The 24202-nt window shown below is 36.2% G+C and overlaps 1 protein-coding gene across 2 annotated transcripts in view; it reads right to left on the bottom strand.

Annotated features, from left to right (window-relative positions):
- The window catches only part of ATG7 (autophagy related 7), a 258698-nt gene that overhangs the window by 154442 nt on the left and 80054 nt on the right, over positions 1-24202 (bottom strand). For both annotated transcript variants that reach the window (XM_051982383.1, XM_051982392.1), the window contains exon 17: positions 21103-21183. In XM_051982383.1, the coding sequence (XP_051838343.1) occupies positions 21103-21183 (81 nt within the window). The remainder of the gene's footprint in view (positions 1-21102; positions 21184-24202) is intronic.

Raw genomic sequence — 24202 nt, 5'->3', positions numbered from 1 at the left:
TGCCCTTGCCATCCCCCCACATATGGAATGCTCTGCCTTCTCACCTCTGCCTCTCAACATCCCTAGATTCCTTCAAGGTTCACCTCAGAGGCCTTTTTAAATACTTATAGCTGTTAGAGTCTACTCCCTATCTTCCAAAGAACTCTGCTTTTTTTTCAATTTATCCTTAATTTACTTAGCAGTGAATGTTATACCGTCCCAGGAGAATGTAAGTTTCTTGAGAGCAGAGAATGCCTCTTATATCTTTTTTGCCAGTACCTGGCAAAAAAAAAAAAAAAAAAAAATCAAATAGTTGAAAGAACATGTCAACTGGCTAATCTACCAGAACAGTGATTGAGTTTAATATAACAGCAAAGAAGGCAAGGGAATGGATATCTCGGACATGAATGTTACTTCCCTGAATTTCCCATTTTCTGCTGAATAATGAAGGAAGTTCACTGACAAACTACTTTGCAGAAAATCTAGAAGGAATCCTGGAAAAATAAAACATTTTCAAAAGGAATAAATGGCTACAACAGCACTTGAGGAGAAGATTAAGCCAAATCTGCATAAAGAAATCTCTTAGGTGCCTCAAACTCAATCAATCTAAAACAGACCCTTTCCCCTCTTCCTAACTTCCCTATTTCTGTTCAGAAAACCATCTTTCAGCTAACCACTGAGCTTCACCATCTCAGTCACCCTTGACTTCTCATACGCACTCATCCCTTTTATCCAACCAATTTCCAAATCTTGCCAATTCTCCTCCACAACATCTCACATTTCATTTCCCTCCCTGGCCCCTTCTCTCTTCTCACATGGCCAGTCCTTGTTCAGGCCTTCTTTACTTCTCACCTCCCTGGTGTTTACACCCTCCCTCCCTTCCCTTTCTTCTCATCTCTACCTCACAACTACCAAAGAGAGATTTTGAAAATTGAGTGAATCCCTACACAAGAAATTCTAGTGGCTCTCTTTTGTCTGTAAAATAAAGCAAAATCTCCTCTGCCTAGCACTGAAAGCCCTAACCAATCGGGTTCTCACTGACTATTTCAGTCTTTTTTTATCCCCATCTCCTTGATGAATTCTAGTTTCCAATCAACCTTGTCTATTTGTTCTTCTACATCTCTGAACTTTATCACCATGACTTAATTGCTTTCTCATCCTAGAACATCTTTCCATCATGAGAGAAAAGATTTCTCCTTTTTATTGGTATGTTCCTTCTAGGGCCTCCATTTTGGGGTCATATCCAATTTGGTTATGTTTCACTGGCCCCCTGACTCTGCTTTTGAGCTTCAGGTCTTTGCCACCATGTCTCATCTGCCTTCTCACCTTGGAAATTCCCTAGGTACCCAGAACAAGTACCTTTTCTCATAATATATTGGCCAAATTACATGACTTCGTTTTCCTTGGTTTCCTCATCTGTAAAATCTACACAATAATACCAATCCTACCTAGCTTCTTGTGTATAATAAGGCTCAGTCCATTATTTAACAAACATTTGTGAAAGTGTTTATATTCTGTGTCAAGTACTGTGTTAACACACAGAAAATAAAGACACATAAAGTAAGGTAGGTGAAAATGTGTTAAATGGTATAAAACACTACATTCTTTTTAGTGTTTTTAGTTATGTAACTATCAGTTACATAAGAATTTAATGACCTGGAATTAAATAAGCAAATTCTAAATGGCTTCTGAAAAATATTATAAGAAATTGCAAATTTCCTAAGCTTCTTTTAATAGAAAGGGAAAACTATTGGCCAGCATCTTTCAAGATTTTATGACTGTTCTAGCTAAAGTTGTATGAATGCATATTGGCAGATGCTGCCTAGATTGATGTCTTTTATTGGGAAATAATAATTTAATAATAATAATAATTTCCCACCTCAGAAACATAATAAGGTCTTTGTGTTGGCCTAAAATTTTTTGGCTTATCCATTTATTCAAAAAGAAAATAAGGTATAAAAGTTAAAAGGGAAATTGGAATATCTTTAGACCAATTATTTTTAAACAATATTTTCTCTCCTCTCAAAGCAATTTAAAAAAACACAAGGGATAGCTAGTTGATGTAGTAGATAGAGCACCAGCCCTGAAGTCAGGAGGACCTGAGTTCAAATCTGAGGATGATTTGAATCCTATCTCAAGGCATTCTCTTAATTTGACTTATCCTAATCAAAACGATGCCATGTGTCCTTTTAATTTCTTTATACCCAACAATTTAGTAAACTGTAAGAATTCTCATTCCAGAGACCCATTCAATATGTTAGAATTGTTGGATTCCAAAAAGCCTATATCATATACATAAGACTCTAACTTCCCAGTTAAGGTGATGACAGTAACATACATAATTCCTTTATGGTTTATTTTGAGCTTTGTAGGGAATTTGTAATTCCCATTGTAAGTTTTCTACAGATTTTTCTCTACCAGTGAGTCATCTCATTCCAATGTACTCAAAATTCCTGCCTATGTCATGGCTGAAACACTACATAATGTCACATTATTTATAGGTCAACTTAGCCACATGTACTTAAAGAGCAACAAGCATTGGAGTGTGCTGACAATTTTATGGCTGGTACTGTCCAGACCAGAAACCATCTAATATAAAGAAATACCAACACTGGTCCTGTGCTCATCAGTTGGGAGTATAAGGGATCTTAAAATGCCTGGACCCACCACATACTAACTGCCTCAGTTTTTTCTATGCTCCTACTATCCCCCATTAAAAGAGTTAAAAATAAACAAACAAACAAACAAACAACCTTGACAAAGTGTGATCAAGAACTGAACCACATTCACTGATCTCTATACATGATCATCCCCTTTAATCCCTGAAAAGAGCATCAAAAAATGTTGCCATTTACCCTCTCCACTCAACTCAAGAGAATGCAATATTCCAAAACAATGTCCATGGAAACCGTAGAGGAAATACTCAAACAGGGAAACTGAGTGAGACCAAAACCTTGAGGAAGACCTTGAGAGTCTGGAATCATAATTGCTATATATGAGAAAGAAAAGTTTCTTTTTCTTAAGAAAAGAGCAATATCCAAATGAATGCTATACCCTTCAGAACAGTCACACTACACATTTATTGTCATAAGGAATTGTCACTGTTCAGCATATTTTTTAATGGACTTGCAAGACAGATCAGAGAATCCCAAAATGTCAGAGCTAGAGACGCCCTTAACAACCATCTAATCAGATTAAAGTGCACAAAAGAGTTCCCTCTATAACCTTCCAATGAGGAAGGTTCTTCTGCCTCCTGAGATTGCCTAGGCCTTTCCTGACAGCTGTAAAGAAGTTTTCCTAGTTTTCCTACATTACAGAAGGTGACAACATTTGTTTTGCCATTAAGTCTCTAACTGCAATACAATGTTGACCAACCAAGTCTATTGGCTACAAAATAGAGAAGCTGACTTTTTTTTTTTACATTTATTGGCAATATGATGTCCTAGTGAAAAGATAGCATAAAAGTTATCTCACCTTCCATATTAAAAAAAAAAAAAACTTATACAAACTTTTTATAGTGTTAGATTTACTTAAACCAAAGGAGGCTAGCCATTCCACAATGTAATCATCATTATCACATGAAATGTTACATAAACAAGTTATAAGAATTGACTAAGGGAATAGGATATTGTCAGACAATACTCTTCATATCCCCTAGGATAAGGATTCTACAACATAAGCACTTTTTAAAATACCTGAATAGGGTAGTGAAAAATCCTTTGGAAAAAAAAGGAAGAAATAATAGAATATCTGTGCAAAGTAAGTGCTTACAAAAGTTGAATGCCAGAATATGCCCTTTCATAAAATTTTAAGTCATCTTTCTCCACTGAAATTCAAAAGCTTATTGTTGCTAATGATTCCATCTTTAGAAATAACCTTCACAAATAAAAAGGCAAAGTGTAGAAAGAATCAAACAAAACTAAGAGTGGAAAAACTCTAAAAGAATATCCAATAAACTACAAAGCAATGAATAGGAAATCACACCTTCATACTACTTGGTGGTAAGTGATTTCCATGATCAAATCCTGCTAAAAAAATTATTTTTAACAATAAAACTCTATGTGTATAATATTAAAAATTTCCTGGCACCAGTTGACAACTTGCTTTTTTTCAAGCAATATCTGAGACCACAAAAGCATCTGAATAGATCCTTAGAAGTTCAATAGGGGTTTTGCAGCTGCTCAATTCAATTCAATAAACATTTGTTAAGCACCTACTGAATGTACAGCACTGTTCTAGGGGCTTAGACAAAATTCAGATAAAATATTATTTTCTGAGTTCAAAGAGTAAAGGGATAAGATGCATACCTCACTTTAGTATAAAGCACACATGCAGATCGAGCTAGGAGAGGAACTGATCAGGGGTCACTCTTACCTCCCCTAATGTCCATGAAATACTGAGAGATCCCTATTTGTTGCTAACACCAAGCTGTTGTCCCTTCCTCAATTCCTCACACCAAATTCAGTTGACTTAAGCCCATCCCCAGCTTCCCTGACAAAAGTTTGCTTTTTCCCTCCATGCTGGATACAAACTCTCCCCTATTCAGGTCCCTATTGGAGGGAACTGGGAATCCCTGCTCCACTGTCCTCCAGTGGGGGACTTCCTTACATGGCACAGAAACCCTAAGAATTCCTGGGTTTTCACATCTTTTCCATCACCACATCCATGAGATTGCTGGCCTTTTGAATTTGTCCTGCAGCTGAATATTCTTAAGATGTATTAGAACAGGAAGTATTTTCTTTTTCTATTGGCATCTCCAGAATTTCTCATAGTGCTTGACACATAACAAGTGTTTAATAATGCTTTTGCATTTATATTATTCAACCTGATATAAACCAAAGCTTCTTAAACTGTGGGTCACAACCCCATATGGAGTGACATAACAATGAGGAAATCACGAAATTATGATTTATTACCAGCAAATGTTTGATTTGTACACCTATTTTATAGACCTCTATACCTGGGTCAAGTAAAAATTTCTCAGGCAAATTACTTGAGTTGTAAGTAGAAAAAGTTTAAGAAGTCCTGGTATATATTGATCAGAGAAATGCAAATTAAGACAACTCTGAGATACCACTACACACCTGTCAGATTGGCTAAGATGGCAGGAAAAAATAATGATGAATGTTGGAGGGGATGTGGGAAAACTGGGACACTGATACATTGTTGGTGGAGTTGTGAACGAATCCAACCCTTCTGGAGAGCAATCTGGAATTATGCCCAAAAAGTTATCAAACTGTGCATACCCTTTGATCCAGCAGTGTTTCTACTGGGCTTATACCCCAAAGAGATACTAAAGACGGGAAAGAGACCTGTATGTGCCAAAATGTTTGTGGCAGCCCTGTTTGTAGTGGCTAGAAGCTGGAAAATGAATGGATGCCCATCAATTGGAGAATGGCTGGGTAAACTGTGGTATATGAATGTTATGGAATATTATTGCTCTGTAAGGAATGACCAGCAGGATGAATACAGAGGCTTGGAAAGACTTACATGAACTGATGCTGAGTGAAATGAGCAGAACCAGGAGATCATTATACACTTCAACAACGATACTATATAGGATGTATTCTGATGGAAGTGGATTTTTTGACGAAGAGACCTAACTCAGTTTCAATTGATAAATGATGGACAGAAGCAGCTACACCCAAGGAAAAAACAGTGGGAAATGAATCTAACTGTTTGCATTTTTGTTTTTCTTCCCAGGTTATTTTTTACCTTCTGAATCCAATCCTCCCTGTGCAACAAGAGAACTGTTCGGTTCTGCACACATATATTGTATCTAGGATATAATGCAACATATTTAACATATATAGGACTGCTTGCCATCTAGGGGAGAGGGTGAAGGGAAGGAGGGGAAAAATTGGAACAGAAGCGAGTGCAAGGGATAAAGTTGTAAAAAAAAAAAAAATTACCTGGCATGGGTTCTGTCAATAAAAAGTTATTATAAAATTAAAAAAAAAAAAGAAAGAAACCTAAAAAAATAAAAATAAATAAATAAAAGGCCTCGATGAGAGAAAAAAAAAATAAAGAAGAAGCCCTGGTATAGACAAAGAGATGAGCCTTTATTTGAGAGAGAAGCCTGGGATCCTCAAACCATCAGATCTATAGTGCAACAGAAAGGTTAAACATAGTGTTGGGTGCGGGCCAAGAGGCCCCTAGTAGTGGAGAAGAAAAGTCCGAGGAAGTCCCAGTGGAGACAATGGCATAGGAAGGGAATTTAAAGGATAGGTGACAGTCAGCAGGCAAGTAAGACATAGGAAATATCATGAGGAAAGGCACAGAGGTATATATTGGGGCAGCAAGTAATCCAGTTTGGCTGGAAAATGAGCATGGGGAGGCAAGAAGAAAAGGCAAGGTGGGCAAAATAGAGCCAGATTGTGGAGAAAGTTGGATAAGTAAAGGAGTGTAGACTCTAGTAAGGCAGGAAGGGGGCTCTGAGAGGATGAGCACAAAATATTCAAACTCATACACGAGAGTTCTGACAGAGAACGGAGGCAAGAAGGTTTGTTCCAGGCCTCGGCAACAGTCTATGGGGGTAGGGACAAGGGTCTGTAAACCTGAGGAGGTAGAACTGGCAGGCCATGGTAACTGATCTTATATGAGAAGTGAGCAGAGAGAGGAAGACAAATAACAACACAGTTCTGAACAAGGGAAATGGAGGAAAGATAGTGAAGTCAGAAGGAGAAGTGGGTTTAAGGGATGTGAAAAGTATATATTCTCATGAGGATGGGGATGCACTTTTTATAATGAGAATTTTGCTTCCTAATAGAATAGGGACCTATGAAGCCGTGTAATTCCATCTTTTCATTTTTGAGAGGAGGAGGAGAAGGAGGAGGAAGGGGAGGAGGAGGAGGGAAAAAAGAAGAAGAAGACGGAAGAAGAGACAAAAAGGAGAGACAGAGACAGAGAGGGAAGGAGGGAGGGTTCTCTCTTCAATCACTAGAAACTATCTCCCTGAATTATGGGTTGGAAACCATATAAATCTTCTTTTAGTTTCTTCTGTGAGACAGGAGAATGTGATTTTTCACATCCATTACAGTTTGATTCGTCTCTGTCCTGACATAATATTTCTCAATTTCTGGTGAGAAAACCCAGAACAAAACAAATAATTTCTGGAGCTAGAAGTGAGTTATTATCCATGTGTAGATGACTCCCCACATCTAATCCTATATCTACCCCCATTTTCAAGAAGAATCAGAGGCTTTATCAAAAATATAAAAATAACAAGTTGGTCACTCTGCTTATAATCTAAGATAGAAACAAGACAAAAAAATCAAATGATAGATATCATGATTCAGAAATCAGCAAACCCTACAAATTAGAACTTGATTATCATTTTGTGGTTTGTCTAGGGAAATTAAGAAAGTGATGGAGAAAATGATAATAATGCAGGTTAAGTTTAAAATGTCTCAACCATACTTTTTGGGGGGAGAAGGAAGAATTAATTAAAACATTTATTAGCAAACTTTTGTACATACAGAATACCTAACAAGTCAGTTCAATTGGAATTGAGTTTGTATGAAGGAAGGTAATATAGAAAAGACTAAAATTGTAAATAGAAGCCATAATGTTTACTGTTTTAAATGTCACATTAAGGTTTATTATAGAGAGCTAATAACACTTTTTGAGAAAGGCAGTGAAGGCTGGGTCAAGATGGCATAATAGAAAAGCACTCCGCTGAGTTTTCTCAAAATTTCCCTCCAAACAACTTTAAAGTAATACCTCAAAAAGAATTCTGGAGTAGTAGAGCCAATAAAAGGTCAGAGTGAGACATTCTTCCAGCCCAAGACAATTCAGAAGTTTGGAAAGAGAGCTTTGTGACTCTGTAGTAGAATCTGGCCTAGAAATCACATGGATGAAAGGCCAAAGTGAGACTAGGTAGTGATAACAGAGCTTAGAGAGCTCTGATCAAGCAATTGGTCAGAAAAAATTACAGAAAGTGCTAACTCTGTGCTAGCACTGGATGCAAAATAAAATGTAGTTTGGTAACTTCATTGTCTAGATTTACTTCTGGGACATATTTGAAAGACAGAGTTGAGTACTTTTAGTCAAGAGGAGTGGAAGCCCTGAGAAACATTTTCACTTCAGGGTCCAAAAAATGAGGGACCCTGAGAAACAGTATTGCTTCCAGTCCTAAGGGAGCAGGAGCCCTTTCAAAGTAAGGACCAGAGTACAGAACAAGAAAGCAATGAACAGATCTCTTCCCAGATCACACCATCTTAAAAGACCAAAAAGTTCCAAACTCCCAGAAATGGGTCTGAAAACAGAGCACAAAAAAGTCTAAAACTTTTCTAAATCACTTTCTTCCCTGCTCCAGAATAGGGAACAAAACCCAACAGTAACATAAAGTTCCAAATCAATATAGAGGGTGAAAATGTGAGTAAAGAACAAAGAGCCTGATCATAAAAAAAAACTCTTGGTGACAGGAAAGATCAGGCCACAAACTCAAAAGGGCACAATGAAGTCAAAACAGCCACAAGCAAAACCTCCAAGAAAAGTGAAATTAGTTAGTTACAAGCCATACAAGAATCCCTAGAAGAGTAAAAAAATTTTTTTTTCAAAATCAAATAAAAATAATAGAGGAAAAATTAGGTAAAGAAATGAAAGCAAAGTAAGAAAATTATGAAAAAATAGTTAACAGCTTAAGAGTTAAAAGAAACACAAAAAATAATGAAGAAAATGCTTTAAAAAGCAGAACTAGTCTAATGGAAAGAGAAGTAACATACATATTCAATAGAGATATAGAAATCTATCTTACCCTACAGGAAAATAGGAGGGGAATAGGATATAGGAAGGGAGGGAAGGGTGATAAAAGAAAGGGCATATTGGGAGAGGGAGTAGTCAGTATCAAAACACTTTTGAGGCATGATAGAGTGAAAGGAGAGAATAAATGGGGGAAATAGTTAGAAATAGTAATTGTAAAAAGAATTTCAAAGTAAGTTTCTCTGATAAGGCCTCATTTCTTAAACACAGAGGGAACTGAGTCAAATTTACAAAAAATAAGAGCTATATCTCAATTGATAAATGATCAAATGATATGATCTTTGCCCAAAGGGCTATAAATTCATGCATAACCTTTAACCTAACAATACTACTACTAGGCATAAATATCAAAAGAGAATTGGAGAGAAAAAAGGAAAATGACTTATGTGTACAAAAATTATTCACAGCAACTCTCTTCTCAGGGAAAAAAATTGGAAATTGAAGAGATGCCCATTTGCTGGACAATGATCAATAAACAATATGTGTTTATGTGTGTTTGTGATAGAATACTATTGTTCTATGGAAAATGATGAGCAAGGATGCTCTCAGGAAGAAAAACAAAAAGACCTGGAAAGTCCTCCATGAACTCAAGCAAAATGAAATGCATTATATACAAAGTAATAGCAATCTTCTGGGATAATTAGCTGCAAAATGATTTTGTTATTCTCAGCAGTACCATGATCGATGACTACTCTGAAGGACTTATGATGAAAAAATCCTATCCATATCCAGAGAAGGAACTGATTGTGTCTGAATACAGATGAAAGTATATTCATTTTCTCTCTCTCTCTCTCTCTTTCTCTCTCTCTCTCTCTCTCTCTCTCTTCTCTCTCTCTCTCTCTCTAACCTATGTTTTTCTTGAGGATTTTTATTTTCATTAGGGTGGGAGATCTATGAGTTCTGTGTACAACTTGAGTTTTACGGAAATGTTTTGCATAACTTCACAATGATTTCTTAATTGTGTGTGGGGAAAAGGAAGATAACCTAGAACTCAAATATTTTAGAAACAAATGTAAATTTTTGTTTTGAATGTAACTGGGAAAAATTAATTTAAAAAAGCAGAATTGATAAATGAAAAAGAAAAGAAAGGAATAAAGATTCACTGAAGAAAATAATTCCTTAAAAATTAGAATCCGGGATGAGAATTCCAGGAAGACAGAGGAGTAGATTGGTAAATTTCAAGCTTTCCAAATTTTGTCCACAAATGGAACAAATTTCCACCTCAGGGCAAACATAGACTGGTGAAAAATCAAGAAGACTTGGGGCAGAACACCCTACAATACAACCCTACAAGATATGGAGAAAGGCCCCAGGCTAGGGATTAATCTGTCTGAAGTGAAAATACCTCTGGGCTAACTCTACAGAATCATCAAGTGCGGACCCCTCCAGGATAGCTGGGTGTGGGTGGAGCCTCAGAAGGAAGCACAAAGTGAGATCTGAGTCTGGGAAAACTGAGGGAATCAGCTGATTGGAAATGCCAGGCCCACTAGTGCTGTAGAGCCTCAGTAGAGAAGGAACCAGCTCCCTTGGGACAGCGTCACCTTTACCCCAGGAGCAGAACTTGACCTTAAAAGTAAAAAAAAGATGAAATACCAAAAGAAAAGGGGGGGAAATGAGAAAAAAAACCTTGACCATAGAAAGCTACTATGGTGACAGAACAGACCAAAAACACAAACTCAGACAACGACAAAATGTCCACGGAGGAAATCTCAAAGAGTTAGATATCTTGGTCTGAAGCCCAAAGAAGCTGCTTGGATAATGTTCATAAAAGACTTCAAAAGGCAAAAAGAAAAAATGAGAAAAGAAATCAGAGGTATGTATGATAGAGTCAACAGTTTGGAAAAGGAAGGAAAAAATTTCCTGAAGAAAACAACTCCTTAAACATAAAATAAACCAAATAGAAAAAGAGATACAAAAGCTAACACATTAAAGACTAGAACAGGGCAAATGGAAGCTAATGACTTTATGAGACAGCAAGAATCAGTCAAACAAACTAAAAAGAATGAAAAAAAATGGAAGAAAATGTAAAATTCCTCATTGACAAAACAACCAACCTGGAAAATAGATGCAGAAGAGAAAAATTAAAAATTATTGGCCTACCTGAAGGCCATGACCAAAAAAAAGAGCCAGGATAGCATCCTACAAGAGATTATTAAGGAAAACTACCCCAATATTCTAGAAATAGAGGGGGAACTACTCATTGAAAGAATCCATCGATCACCTCTGGAAAACCCCAAGGAACATTGTTGCAAAACTCCAAAACTATAATCTCAAGGAAAAAATACTATGAGCTGCCAGACAAAAACAATTCAAATATCAAACAGTAACAGTCAGGATTACCCAAGATCTGGCAACTTCTACAATAAAGGATTGGAGGGTCTGGAATACCATATTTCAGAAGGCAAAGGACCAGAGGTTACAGCCAAGAATTAACTACCCAGGGAAATTCAGCATTATCTTTCAGGGAAAGAAATTTTTCAATCATATCTATTGGAAAAAAACAGAACTAAACAAGAAATTTAATCTACAAGCACAGGACTCAAGAGAACCATAGAAAGGTAAACAGGGGAATAGATCAAGAAAAGAAAATATAAGAATAATTGAACTGCCTGAAAGTTGTGACCAAAAAAAGGGCCTTGACACAATAATGCAAGAAATAATCCAAGAAATTGTCCTGGAATGACAGAACATAAGGGGAAAGTAAAAACAGGAAAAAAAAAATCTACCATTTACCACCTTAAAGAGATCCTTTGTGGAAAACTCATAGGAACATTATTACCAAATTTTGAAACCCCCAGATCAAAGAGAAAACTTTGCAAGAAACAAGGGAAAAAAAAAAAAAACAATTCAAATATGCTGTAGCTACAATTAAAATTATACAGGACTTATCAGCAGCCACAATACAAGACCGCAGGTCCTGGAATCATATTTATTGACAATCAAAAGAACTAGGCCTGCAGCCAAAAATATCATATCCAGCAAAATTATCCATAATATTGAATGAGAAAAAATGGACATTCAATGAATTTGCAGATTTTCAGGACTTTCTATCAACCAAACCCAAACTTAATAGAAAATTTAACATATAAGAGGCAATGCTAAAGATCAATTTCAAGGAACTTAACATGAACAAATTGGTTTTTTATATGGGAAATGTATAGCATATGTTTAAGACTGACATCAACAATAGGACACTTCAAAAGAAAAACTGGGTCAGAGTAAAGCTAAAAATAGTAATTATGTTATACCAATGAAGTACAGAGGAAGACTAGACACAGAGGTGTTAGAGGGGGGAGGAAGGCTCGTAGTTTTGAAAACCCTATAGGGAATGGGTTAAATAGACAATATTACATATATACCATGAAGGGTATATAGTACCCTCCAAAATCTAAGGAGGGAGGGATGGGCGGACTGGGAAGCAAAGGGTAAGGGAAGAAGACAAGGGAGGGATCCCTGGATAGGGGAGATTAAGTAATAGCAAAGCAAGTTAAGGAGCAGAATTAAAGCAAAGAGTCAGCAGGAATTGAAAAGATATGTGTATATGCAGATGTTGGAGTGTGTATATATGTATTTTTCTACATATGTATAATAAACATATCTTTTCTTAACTATAGCCTGCTTAGAGATGGTAGCATGATAAAAGAGGGGAAAAAAGAATAAAGTAAATAAGGAACACAGCAGCAGACAAAAGAACAATTTACAAGAAAGTAGAGAAAAGATGGATACTCATGAATAGAATTTCTTCTACTAATACATACATACATATATATATATATATATATATATATATATATATATATATATATATATATATATAATTTTTTTTGAACTGGTAATTTGTTGTTATGTATTTTGAATCCTCCCTGATGTTCTGCTGGACACATAGCAATGTTTCTTTTGTATTGTTTCATTTTGTTTTGTATTCCTTTTCGGTCTTTCTTTTTTCTTATTCTGTTTTTTTAATAAAATAAATTTAAAATAATTTTTTTAAAAATCAGAATTGGCTAATGATTTCAAGAGACACCAAAAAACAAATCAAAGTCAAAATAATGAAAAAATAAAAGAAAGTGTGAAATATCTCATTGGAAAAAGAACTTATCTGAAAAATATATTGAGGAGAAATAACTTAGATATTTTTAGATTATCTGAGAGCCATAATCGAAGAAAGAGCCTAGATATCATATTTCAAAAAGATTAACAAGGAAAACTGTCCAGATATCCTAGAACTAGATAAAATAGAAATTGAAAGAACTAACCAATCAGTACCTGAAAGAGATCCCAAAATGAAAACTCCCAAGAATTTTACAAATTCTAGAGCTCCCACGTCAAAGAGAAAATACTTCAAGTAGTAAGAAAGAAAATATTCAAATATTGTAGAGCCACAGTCAGGATCACACAAAATTTAGCAGATACTACACTAAAAGAGAAGAAGGCTTGGAATATAATATTCCTGAAGGCAAACAAGTTAGGATTATAATAATTGACAACTAAAAATAATCCTTCAAAGAGCAAAATGGATATTTATTCAAGTATTCCTGAAGGAAAGAACTGAATAGAAAATTTGACTTTCAAATGAAGACTCAAAAGCATAAAAAGGTAAACATGAAAGAGAAAGTATAAGAGATTTGATAACATTAAATTGTGAATCTTTTTATTTGAGAAGATACCTACATCTTATAATTACTTTATCATATTTAGGGAAATCAGAAGGATTCCAAAGAAAAAGAGGATGTGGTACTAAGTCAATATGTTGGGATGATATTTAAAAAATGGATAGTTAAGATAGAGGAACTCCCTAAGAGAAGGTGGGGGGGGAGGAGAGGGAGAGGAAGAATGGAGAAAATTATCCCACATAAAAGAGGTGTCATAAAAGAAGTGTGCAGGGAAAAGCATTTATAATGAAGGGAAAAATGGTGGTGGAAGAGACAACACTTGAACCTCATTCATATTATATTGATTCAAAAAGGAGGTAACAGGATAAAGAGAAAGAAAGAAAGATAAGTAGATGAATATAGGCTGGGGAGAAATGTAGTTAGTAATAATCATAACTGTGAAGGGCCTCATTTCTCAAATATACAGGAACTGAGCCAAATTTATAAAAATAAGAGTCATTCCTTGGTTGATAAAATAGTCAAAGGATAGAGGTAGGAAGTTTTCAGAAGAAGAAATCAAAATTATTAATAATCACATTGAAAAATACTCTAAATCACTAGTGATTAGAAAATGCAAATTAAAATATATGTATCAGATTAGCTAACCGGACAAAAAAAAGATAATAACAAATGCTGGAGGGGATGTGAAAAAATAGGGACATTAATGAACTGTTGATGGACTTGAGAATTAATTTAATCATTCTGGAAAAGAATTTGGAATTATGCCTGAAGCGCTATAAAATTGTGCATACCTTTTGACCCAGCAATACCACTACTAGGCCTATAGTTCCAAGAGATCAAAGAAAAGAGAAAAGGACTTATATGTATAAAAACATTTATAGTAGCTCTTTTTGTGATGGCAAGGAATTGGAAATTGAAGGGATGCCCATCAACTGGTAAACGGCTGAACAAGTTGTGGCATATGATTGTAATGGAATACTATTGTGCTATAAGAAATGATAAACCAGATGGTTCCCCCCCTCCCAAAAAAAAGAATTATGAATTTAATGCAAAGTGAAATGTACAGGGCCAGGAGAACATTATATACACTAACTAATGTTGTAAGGATGATCAACTGTGAAAGACTTAGCTACTCAGGTCATGACAATGATCTAAGACAATTCCAAAGGATCCATGATGAAAAATGCTAATCATCCCCAGAGAGAGAAATAATGAATTCCGAGGACAAAATAAAGCAAGTTTTTTTTTTTTAAACAACAAATTTATTTTTATTGTTTCCTTTTGTTTATATTTTCTTTTGCACCATTTCTAATACGGAAATATATTTGGCATGTCCTCATATGTATAATCAAAAACAAAGTGCTTGACTTCTGAAGGAGGGGAAAAAGCAAGAGGGAAAGAGAGAATTTGGAACTCTAAATTTCACAAAATGCTTGTCAAAAATTTTTTGAGAAAAATCTAACAAAAAATTTAAGTTTTTTTTTTTTTTTTTTTTTTTAAAGAGAAGGGCAGTGACATGATACAATCTGTTTTTAGGAATAACCATTTGGCAGCATATAGAAAATAAACTGAAAAGGGAAGAGATTAGAAGCCAAGCCACCAATATAATAATCAAGAAATTGATCAATTTTTTCGTGTCCAGGTAGTCAACAATAGCAAAAGATGCACAAAGATATCAAGATGAGAACTAAGAAAAAGGCCCTGAATGTAACAGTTAATAGACTGCTGAGAACTGAAGCAAGCCGTTTCAGGCACATGGTAGAGTGAGAAGCTAGACTTCAAGACTGGGATATGAAGGAAAACAGGGAAAACTGAGGGAGATGAATTCCATTCTAGGCCTTTGGCTGAGCTAGTGAAGGTAAAGCTTTCTCCACCTTTATATCTTCGACAGAGATGAGCACAAGGCACACTACCTACAAGCACTATGTTTGCATGAAGGACATATGGGGCAAAACTTTCTGGAGCTTTTGACCAGTCATAGGAACCCAGAAAGATCCATGCTATTAACTGCTCTAAAAGTGAGTTCCTTTAAAGTTTTTACTATCATTTAAGCTAAATTATATCTGGGCATTATACTCAATTCTATCCTTTTTACCTAAATTTAATTGTTTTCTGTTTTGACTGTTTTCTGACAAAATATCTTCATTGTCAGTATCCTCTATATGGGATATCTTTTCTAGCCAGAGGAGATCACTTGTCACCTTCTTGTCACCAATGTTAGAGGCTGAGGAATCAAAGGGGTTTTGATACACATCAGTATACATAATTTCCATTCTGGGGGAGAAGGGGGGAATCAGCTGTTTCCCATTTAAATATAAAGAAACAGAGGCAAAGGAAAATGTAGTACTTTCTGAAAGCTTTTCAAAAAGGTAGAGGAAGAGCCAAGAGGGTAAAAACCATGAGCTCCTCAACTGGGAGCTTCTAACTCCCCTATAATGATTCTCCATGGACAGCCTCCTTCATTTGGATGATTAAGCAGTTGTGGAGATCAGGCCATTCTGGACTGTTGAGAAAAGTAGCTATATGCTGCTATCATCATCCAGCCACACATATGGAATACATCATACATTGAAATAGAAAGCTGGAGGCCCCTGTGGGTAAGAGAGATATATAAGGGGACCTAGGGAATTACTCATCATTTTCCAGGTCACAGATTTTTGACCTTTCTGGAACACAGCAGTAAGGATCCAGATTTTGAGTAATATTTGCCACAAAGAAGCAGCATTCAAAAATTCCTGGCAAATGCATGAAGAGATCTTTACAATAAAATCTGGTCAATATTTTGAAATGGTTAAGATTTAGGCCATATCAAACAGAGGATTGTTTGGTACATTGCTCTCCCAAGATAACTGAAAATAAAATGAAAAGGAAAAGTAGCCCAGCACAAAAAAATGGTATTGGAAGGGGTCTTCAAGCCTGTCTAGTCCAATGCCCTCACTTGACAGATGAGGAAATGGAGATTACCTAATTCACACAGGTCACTGCCATCTCAAAGACCACAATCTAGACTTCTTGGTCCTTCTCTCCATTATTCCATGTTTTCTCTTTGCAATATCAGGGGATATCAGGGAGCTCTCTGGGATGAGATGAAGTGAGAAGGCTTTTAAATGGAATTTTTAATTAACCGCAGCAGCTTCACAAATTCAAGGAACACCCTGAATTTGAAAAGATATTTTTGAGAGAGTAGCCCCTTTCTTTCCAGGTCTCTGCAAGAATATGTATTAATTTCCCTGGGACTGCCTGTTAACAGCCTGAGAATCAGCTCTGGCTTTGGCTTGTTAAAGCCATGTCCCCCCATACTTGGGAGATCATTGTGCCCTAAGATAGTAAGTGCTAACATTAGCCCTCTTCCTCACAGAGCTGTGGTGAAATAGGAACTTCACAAACTTAAAGCTATGGAGAAGCATGAGTTGTTCTTCTTGAGCTGGTTTCTTGGGACAGCAGTTTTGAAGCCATAGGCCAACATTATGGCCCCACATGTTTATGAAGCAACTACAAAGGGAGCCAGAAGGATGAAGTTACTGATGACTTCATTTATTTAATAAAAACCAAATAGTAAATGTATGGGCGAGTCATGACCAACACAAGAGAATAAGCTATCAAAGTCTGCTCCAGGCTGGCATTTACCCCCAAAGAACTAGCAACTAACCTCCAGCCAACAAGTTTAAACATAACCCACCCATCCTGCTGCAGAAAAGCCAATCTTATGGTAAGCACAGGAGCTGAAGACTCATTAAAGGCTTGAGATTGGGTTTCTCAGCTCCTCATGCTCTATCTGTGAAGTAAACAGGCAAGTCCCAGGTGAGAAGCAAACAAAGACCAGGAACTCCCTGCTTTTTAACAGCCTGTTCCTTCCATATCACAGACAAAGGTTATAGCGGAAAAGTTGTGTAACAAGAACAGAAACACTTCTTAGGCAAACTCCTCTGAGACGCTCTGACGATCTGTGGAAAAAGTTTCTGGATGAGTTCCTGGGTCTAAGAAACAAGTTTATTGCTGGATATATCACTTCAAGTTGCCTTGCTTTACTTTTTATAGCATGAAGGCTGCAATTCTGGATATTCTTTTAAATACATATATACATATATGCATGTATGTATATGTGTGTGTGCACGAACATATATGCACACATATATGAAAACCATTGATGAAAAAAATAAAGAAAAATACAAGAAAATTTTAGTGATATTAATTATACTAAGAAAGAATTCCACATGAGATTTTTGGTTTCAAAATTTTACTTTCTCAGTAGAAAGAACTTTGCATTATACTAGACAACCCTAAGTTCCTTTTCTGGACTCTAAAAGCCTCATAGACAATAAAAGTTTTAGCATGTATTCCTTGTTTTCTACAAAATGCTACTCAATCTATGTCTTTAATGTAGTTTTTCCTGATCGCCCCAAGCTCCTAGGGCCCTTTTACCAAAAATAATGACCTGGAATTTATTTTGTAAATATCGCTACCAATATGTTGTCTCCCTGGATAGAACATAAGCTCCTTGAGAACAGGGAATGTTTCATTCCTGTCCTTGTTTTCTCAGTACCTGGCACATAATAGGTACTTACTACAAATGTCATGATTGGAAATCTAAAAAATCTCTAAATCTAGGAATGGAAGGTCCACTTCATAATATTCAGAGAGATCTCACACAAGTATCTGTATGAAAGAATGTACCCACTCCTGCCTACCACCTTCAGCATCCTCAAAGTAAAGAAAATGTGAATTTACTTAGCAAGTCAGGCAGTAGTCAAGAGAATAAAGATTCCTGATGACCTCTAACTACAGACACATGAAGAAAGGAGAAAAATGCACCCGAGAAAAGGCTCATCACAGTTAGAACAATGAGTAAAAGCCAAAACTCTTAGCATAGGTGTTGGCAGCCTGTCCTTCTTTGGTTTTTTCTCTACCCATGATAACAGCTAAAATCAAGAAAATTTTTTCTCACTACAAAAAAGAAGAGAAAAAGAAAATGGCCATAGGAAAATGTTATTTCATCAGGAAATTTAAAATAGCCATTTTTAGGCTTAAAGAATCCTCCTAAAACAATGACAACTATGTATGACATGATTCAGCATGAAAAAGATTGTGATATACACTAAGAAAAAAATCTTATTCTATAGAAAGATGGAAATATAATTGGATTTGTCATGTCAAAGTATTTGGATCAGGTTTATAGATGATATAGAATGACATTCTCCTCTGCTAATAAAGAATAAGTTGGCCAAGTAAATAAACTCTTTTTCTACTGTAAGGAAATACGTGTACCAATGAAGCAATCTTTTCAGCACAAAAGAAACTTAATATCCAAACCACATGAAAAGCGATCTCTATGGGAATAGCAGAGTTGCTAAAATCCAAGTCAGTTTGTATTAAATCGTCAAGCATGTTTATGTAAAACAGGCCTCTTTTAGAATGACCACCAAGAGGAAATCATTTTGTTAAAACCAAAAAAGTGTACCTGTACTTAATTTAATGCTCACTACCAAATGAGTAAAGAGAGAGAGGGAATGATTCTTTATTTCAAGGCTAGAAATCATCTCCTCTGCTCTCTGTTGAGAGGAATTCTTTTGTAAACACAGTCTGTAAAGAGGTAAACATTACTAGAAATATAACAAGAAAAAAATGAGAGAGTTCTTTCACTTTATTTTAAAATAACTCAATTATCTTTTACTGAACAGGGAGAACTACAAAAGACAAGGTAAACTTCTGACACCTGTGCCAAACCATTTCATTATAAAAATTAATGCGATTAGACTCTTTTGTAACCTATTAGCTCAGCCATTCAAAGAAAGTAAGATGTGCTCCTCTGGAAGTAAGTAATCCAAAAGCCTCAATTTCTACAAGGAAAAGTGCACGTAGACATCCATAAATTTCTAAATCATGAGAACATGAGCTACTTTGAAAAAGTTATTGAAAATAAAAAATGGAAATGAAGACATAATAATACATATATGAACATATATATGATCATAATGGTGTTCTTGGTGATAACTAAGAATGAAAAAAAAAAAAAAAGAGTGCTCATTGTTATGAGCCAGAACTTGAAACAAGGTGATAGATAACTCAATGGAATTGATGGAAGCAATGCTTGTGTGCTTGGGTTTGCACCTTTAAGAGTTTACACATTAGAGGTCACACATTAGAGCTCATACCTTTAAGAGAGTTTACACAATGGAGTTCACAAGTACGGGAGATACACAAAGTTAACTTTGTAACTTTGTGAATTCACACCTCCCATAATCCCACTCTCGGAGGAGGAGTCAACCTTTGAGTTTACACCTCTAAAAGAGCATAAAAAGAGCTTCAATCAGTCAGTCAGTTCAGAAGATTGCCAGGAGTCGGAGTTGAGCTAGAGGCAGAAGCTGGCAGAAGCAAAGGACTAGCAACAAGAGCTCCACCTCTCAGCTTCCCTGGATTCCTTCAAAAGTAAGCTCAAATTCTACTTCCTTCAGGAAAGGGGGTCTTTGCTAATGTTCTTGGCTGCTAGTGCTTTGCTCACTGAGACACCTCATACCTACTCTCTTAATGGATAGTGGGGATAGGCTATCTTTCCCATTGGGAGAATACTCCTGGAAGGAAGATCTGTGTTTGTGTCTTACTCTGTATCCTAGGACTCAGCACAATGAATGGCACACAAATGCTGGCTGACTGACTCAAATCTTAAACATACATCATACAAGTTAAGTATAACAGGGAAACTAAGCATAGGATATTGGAGAGAAGAAGGAGGAAGACTCATAAATGAATTCCTTGGCACCAAAACAGAATCTATGACAATCTATGTATTAGTCAAATTAAGAATTGGACTACTAGATCTCCCTAGAACGCCCTCAGAAAGGTGCCTTTCTCAGTGTAGGGTCAAAGAATTTGGCAAAGAAGATTCAAGAATGGGAATTGCGTTTGAAACCCAACTCTTCTTCCTTCCTCCCTTTTGCCCCCCAAAATACACCTAGAAGCCAGGAGCAGGTGGGCATAATATGAAGTACAGACCTAGCACAATTTCACACACAGCTTGAAAATAAAGATCTGGACCCATCAAAGATTGTCAGTCAAAAAAAGGTCCTGGGGACAGTGTTAAAAGGATAAAAAAGTTCCCCAAAGGAAATCATGTATGGCATACGTACATGTGTAAAAATAAAATAGATTATCTTAAAGACTACTTATTTTTAAAATCTGCCACAACTATGGTCTAAAAATACATTAAACAGTTTCCATTACCATGGACAACATCCCAGCTCTATTTTTAGAGCCTTTTTGGAAAGATCAAAGCTGAAAGGCCCTTTTATTGGCTGCCTCCCAAGACCCTAATCTTTGTTTACTTTTCATTTACTACACAAAGACAACTGGGTGGTAGGGGGAAAATCTGCCTCGGCACCCCATCCCTTGGATACACAGGACAGACCCAAGGGAGGCAGACCAGGGGGAAGAAATCAGGCTAGAGAAGCTGAAGCTGTGAACAAGACTGTGGGGCTCCAATAACTGATCTGGATCTGAGGTAGGAAATTCAGTCTTTTGTTCAGACACTATAAACCAAATCTTCATAGGCTAGTTGCTTTTTTGGCAAGAACAATACGGGTTAGAGAGCTTAAGGAGATGGAAAAAGAAAAGCTCCTCAGTCTCAGGGTTGCCAGATACCCTCTGCAAGTCTGGCTTCGTGTCTCTTGTTATATTTATGGCAATACAGAAGTCAAGTGCAAGCCACTAAAGTGGTAAATAAAGCAAGTCAATCAGACACAGGGTGACTTACTTTAGTGGAACAAGCAGTACACTTGTCAAAGGCCAGGCTGACAGGAAGGACGTGATCAAATCTTGATAGAAACCCTCGGATCTGAAAACAAAACAGGAAAAAATCACATGAGACTACAATGAACAAATCCCCCAAATCCAAGTCCCATGCTTGCCAAGGAGGGGAATGGGCCACAGCCCAGTCCCCCATTATTCCCTTAGAAACAAAATGGATACAAAGCACTGCCCAGCAATCTCTCTGAGGACAGCAGTTCCATGACCTTTATTTATGTGCATATGTGTGTGTATGTGTGTATTACCATTAAGTTCATCTGTATGTGTTTGACTTAATGTAAGGCAGAAACACAGCAAAATGTTGAAATGCAAACTACTCCTAATAAGTAGGGGAATAGCACCATCTGGAGTATAAAATTTTTGACTGCAGTTGATTTAAGAAACATAGTTTGGAAAAATCCAAGACAAATGAGTTTCCAAATCTAATGATTAAAAAAATGATTTAAACCAGTGGTATCTAAAGCAAATAGCAATGGGGGCCACTAAACCATACATAAGAATCCCTATGGGCAGCACAATGGCTTATTTTAAAATGTAATAATTAGGTTTTATTGTATTATTATTCTGCTAAATATTTCCCAATTACATTTTAATCTGGTTCAAGTCACACTCTGGAGTGTCTTGTGCTACATGTGGCCTACTGGCATAGTATCCAATGCCTCTAATTTAAACTACCAAGCACTTCTTAAAAAGTCAATTAATATTGCCAAACAACAATCCCACACTGATCCATTCTATATACCATACATGAGAAAGTACCTGTTATGACAGAGTAGCAGGAAGATAGGATAGGGAAACATAAATTTGGAATGTTGCGTAGTGTCAAAAAAAATTTTTTTTATTGGTAAGTTTTGTTGTACTATTTTCCCCCTCTTTTTCTGTTCTTTGTTATTAGACTGAAACTCTTGGAAGGGCTGAGGGATGGATAAAATGTGAAATGTGGGTGACATAAAAACAAAAAAAAAAGTCAATTGAATTTTATTTTTTTAAATGCACTATTTTAAGTAAGACAGCTTCAAAAACATATTAAACTTTCTCAAAAAAGAGAAAGAGTTCCAGTAAGAAAAAGTGCCAATAGAACAGCACCTGCCTTTCTTCTGAGTTCACCTAAATATGTGTTAACAGTTCCCAATCTATAAAGTGATGGGATTAAAATAGGTGATCTCTAAAGCCCATCTGGCAGAAAGCTGGTATAGTAAACAGACTCTGGACTCTAGAGACAAGAAGATTTGTGTTCAAATTCAACCTTAGACAATTACTAGGTGTATGATGCTGAATAAGTCACTTAATCCTTTTCAGTCTCAGTTTTCTCATCTTCAAAATGAGGATAATGACAGATTTGTTGTAAAGATAAAATAGGATATTTGTAAAATGGTTACTAAACTTTAAAGTGTTAGATATATGCTAGTTATTATTCTTAACATTCAATTAGACTCTAAAGATGCTTATAATAAATATAATAGCATACCATTCCATTACAAATGACGATCTTACTGTGGGAAGGATATGCTTGGAGAAAGTGATTATTACAATATTTTAATATATCTGGCATTGCACAAGACTTAAATTAATCTAAAATTGAGAGATAGAGTTTGTCTTTTTTAGAAATGAGCAGTATTAATAAATGATGCTCATAAATCTGGAGAAATGAAGCAGTCTCTCAGTTTCACAAAGCTCAGCAACACACTGCCCATTTCCCAATGCCAGGCCAAAATCCATGGTGGTTGCCAGAGAAAGGCAGAGCAGAAAACATTATGTTCAGGGCCTCAGTGCTTCGGAATAGAGCCAGAAGTACAGTTTACACAAGGGCTACAATCAACTAAAGGAAAACAAAATAGAGATGTGCGAGTTCTGCTCAAGGCAATAGGGAACTGAGTAAGGGCCATGTCTCCCTCCTCTTGGCAGATGGGGTGGGGGACCTGCAGATGCAAAATGAAATGTGCTGGGGTTAGCCAGAGCCAATAGGTTGCTTGGTTTTGTGAAAGTATATTAATTTCAAAAAAGGGTTATAAGGATTCTTTTTAGCAGTCAAGGGGAGAAAAGAGAAGGGGGAGTGACAGCAATATAAAAAAATAGCATTAATAAAATTGGTATTTGAAAATTAAATTTAAAAACACAACAGCTCAGTGGACTATACCAAAGAGAGATAAATAATAATCCAAGTGGCCCATAAGAATATTAGTCGTATGAAAAAATTTGGTAGCTATAGATAAAAAAGAATGTTGAAATTGAAAGATCAGTTAGAATCCCCTGTTCCTCAATTAAGAGGCTTAATAGCCTCTTTTTACATTTACTTTCAGTAAGCTTTGTCTTCTATAACAAAGCTTGCCACAATTTATTCTAATTAAAAGGCATATATAGTAATCATTAAGAGTTTACTCTTCAAAAACTAACCACTTTTTGTATGCACACAGAATGATACTGAGATGCCTCTGCTAAAACAGTTCAAATTGATCTAGAGAATGGGAAAGAGGAAGGGAGTGTGAAAAAGAGGAAGAGACGAAACGGTGGGGAAGAGAAGATGGGGAGAGATGGAGAGAATAGGAAGAAGAGAAGGGAGAGATGAAATGAGAGAGAAAAATAAAGGGTAAGAGAATGCTGAGGGAAAAATGAGATGGAGAGAGAAGACAGGGGAAGAGAGGAAAAAAGGGAAAGGGAAGAAAAAAAGACGGAAGAGAGAGGGAAAGGAGAAGGGGAAAGATAAGAAGAAAGGAGAAAAGAGATGGAGTGAATGGGAAGAAAAGAGGAAAGAAAAGAGGAGAGAGGAGAAGAATATTCTGGTTAGCCAGCTTCTACTACACAATCACCTGAGCAAATTTGATGCCCCCAAAGACTGATTTTATTAAGCGGTGATTAATTTTCAGAAGGAACAAAGTTTACAACAACACTGCAAGGACATTTATATTCATAAATCTGAGAAAAGAAGGCCTAGAGCTAAATAGACCTGATTCCAACTTAAGGTAAATTAAAACAGAAAAGCTCCTCTTGAGGTGCCCCAAATGAATGACCTTTTTCTGTCTCAGGTATCCAGGTTTAACTAAAGTCCA

The sequence above is a fragment of the Antechinus flavipes genome, chromosome 1, assembly GCF_016432865.1.
Source record: "Antechinus flavipes isolate AdamAnt ecotype Samford, QLD, Australia chromosome 1, AdamAnt_v2, whole genome shotgun sequence".
NCBI lineage: Eukaryota > Metazoa > Chordata > Mammalia > Dasyuromorphia > Dasyuridae > Antechinus > Antechinus flavipes.
Note: the sequence above shows the minus strand (reverse complement) of the source record. Positions and strands in the feature narration are given on the sequence as shown.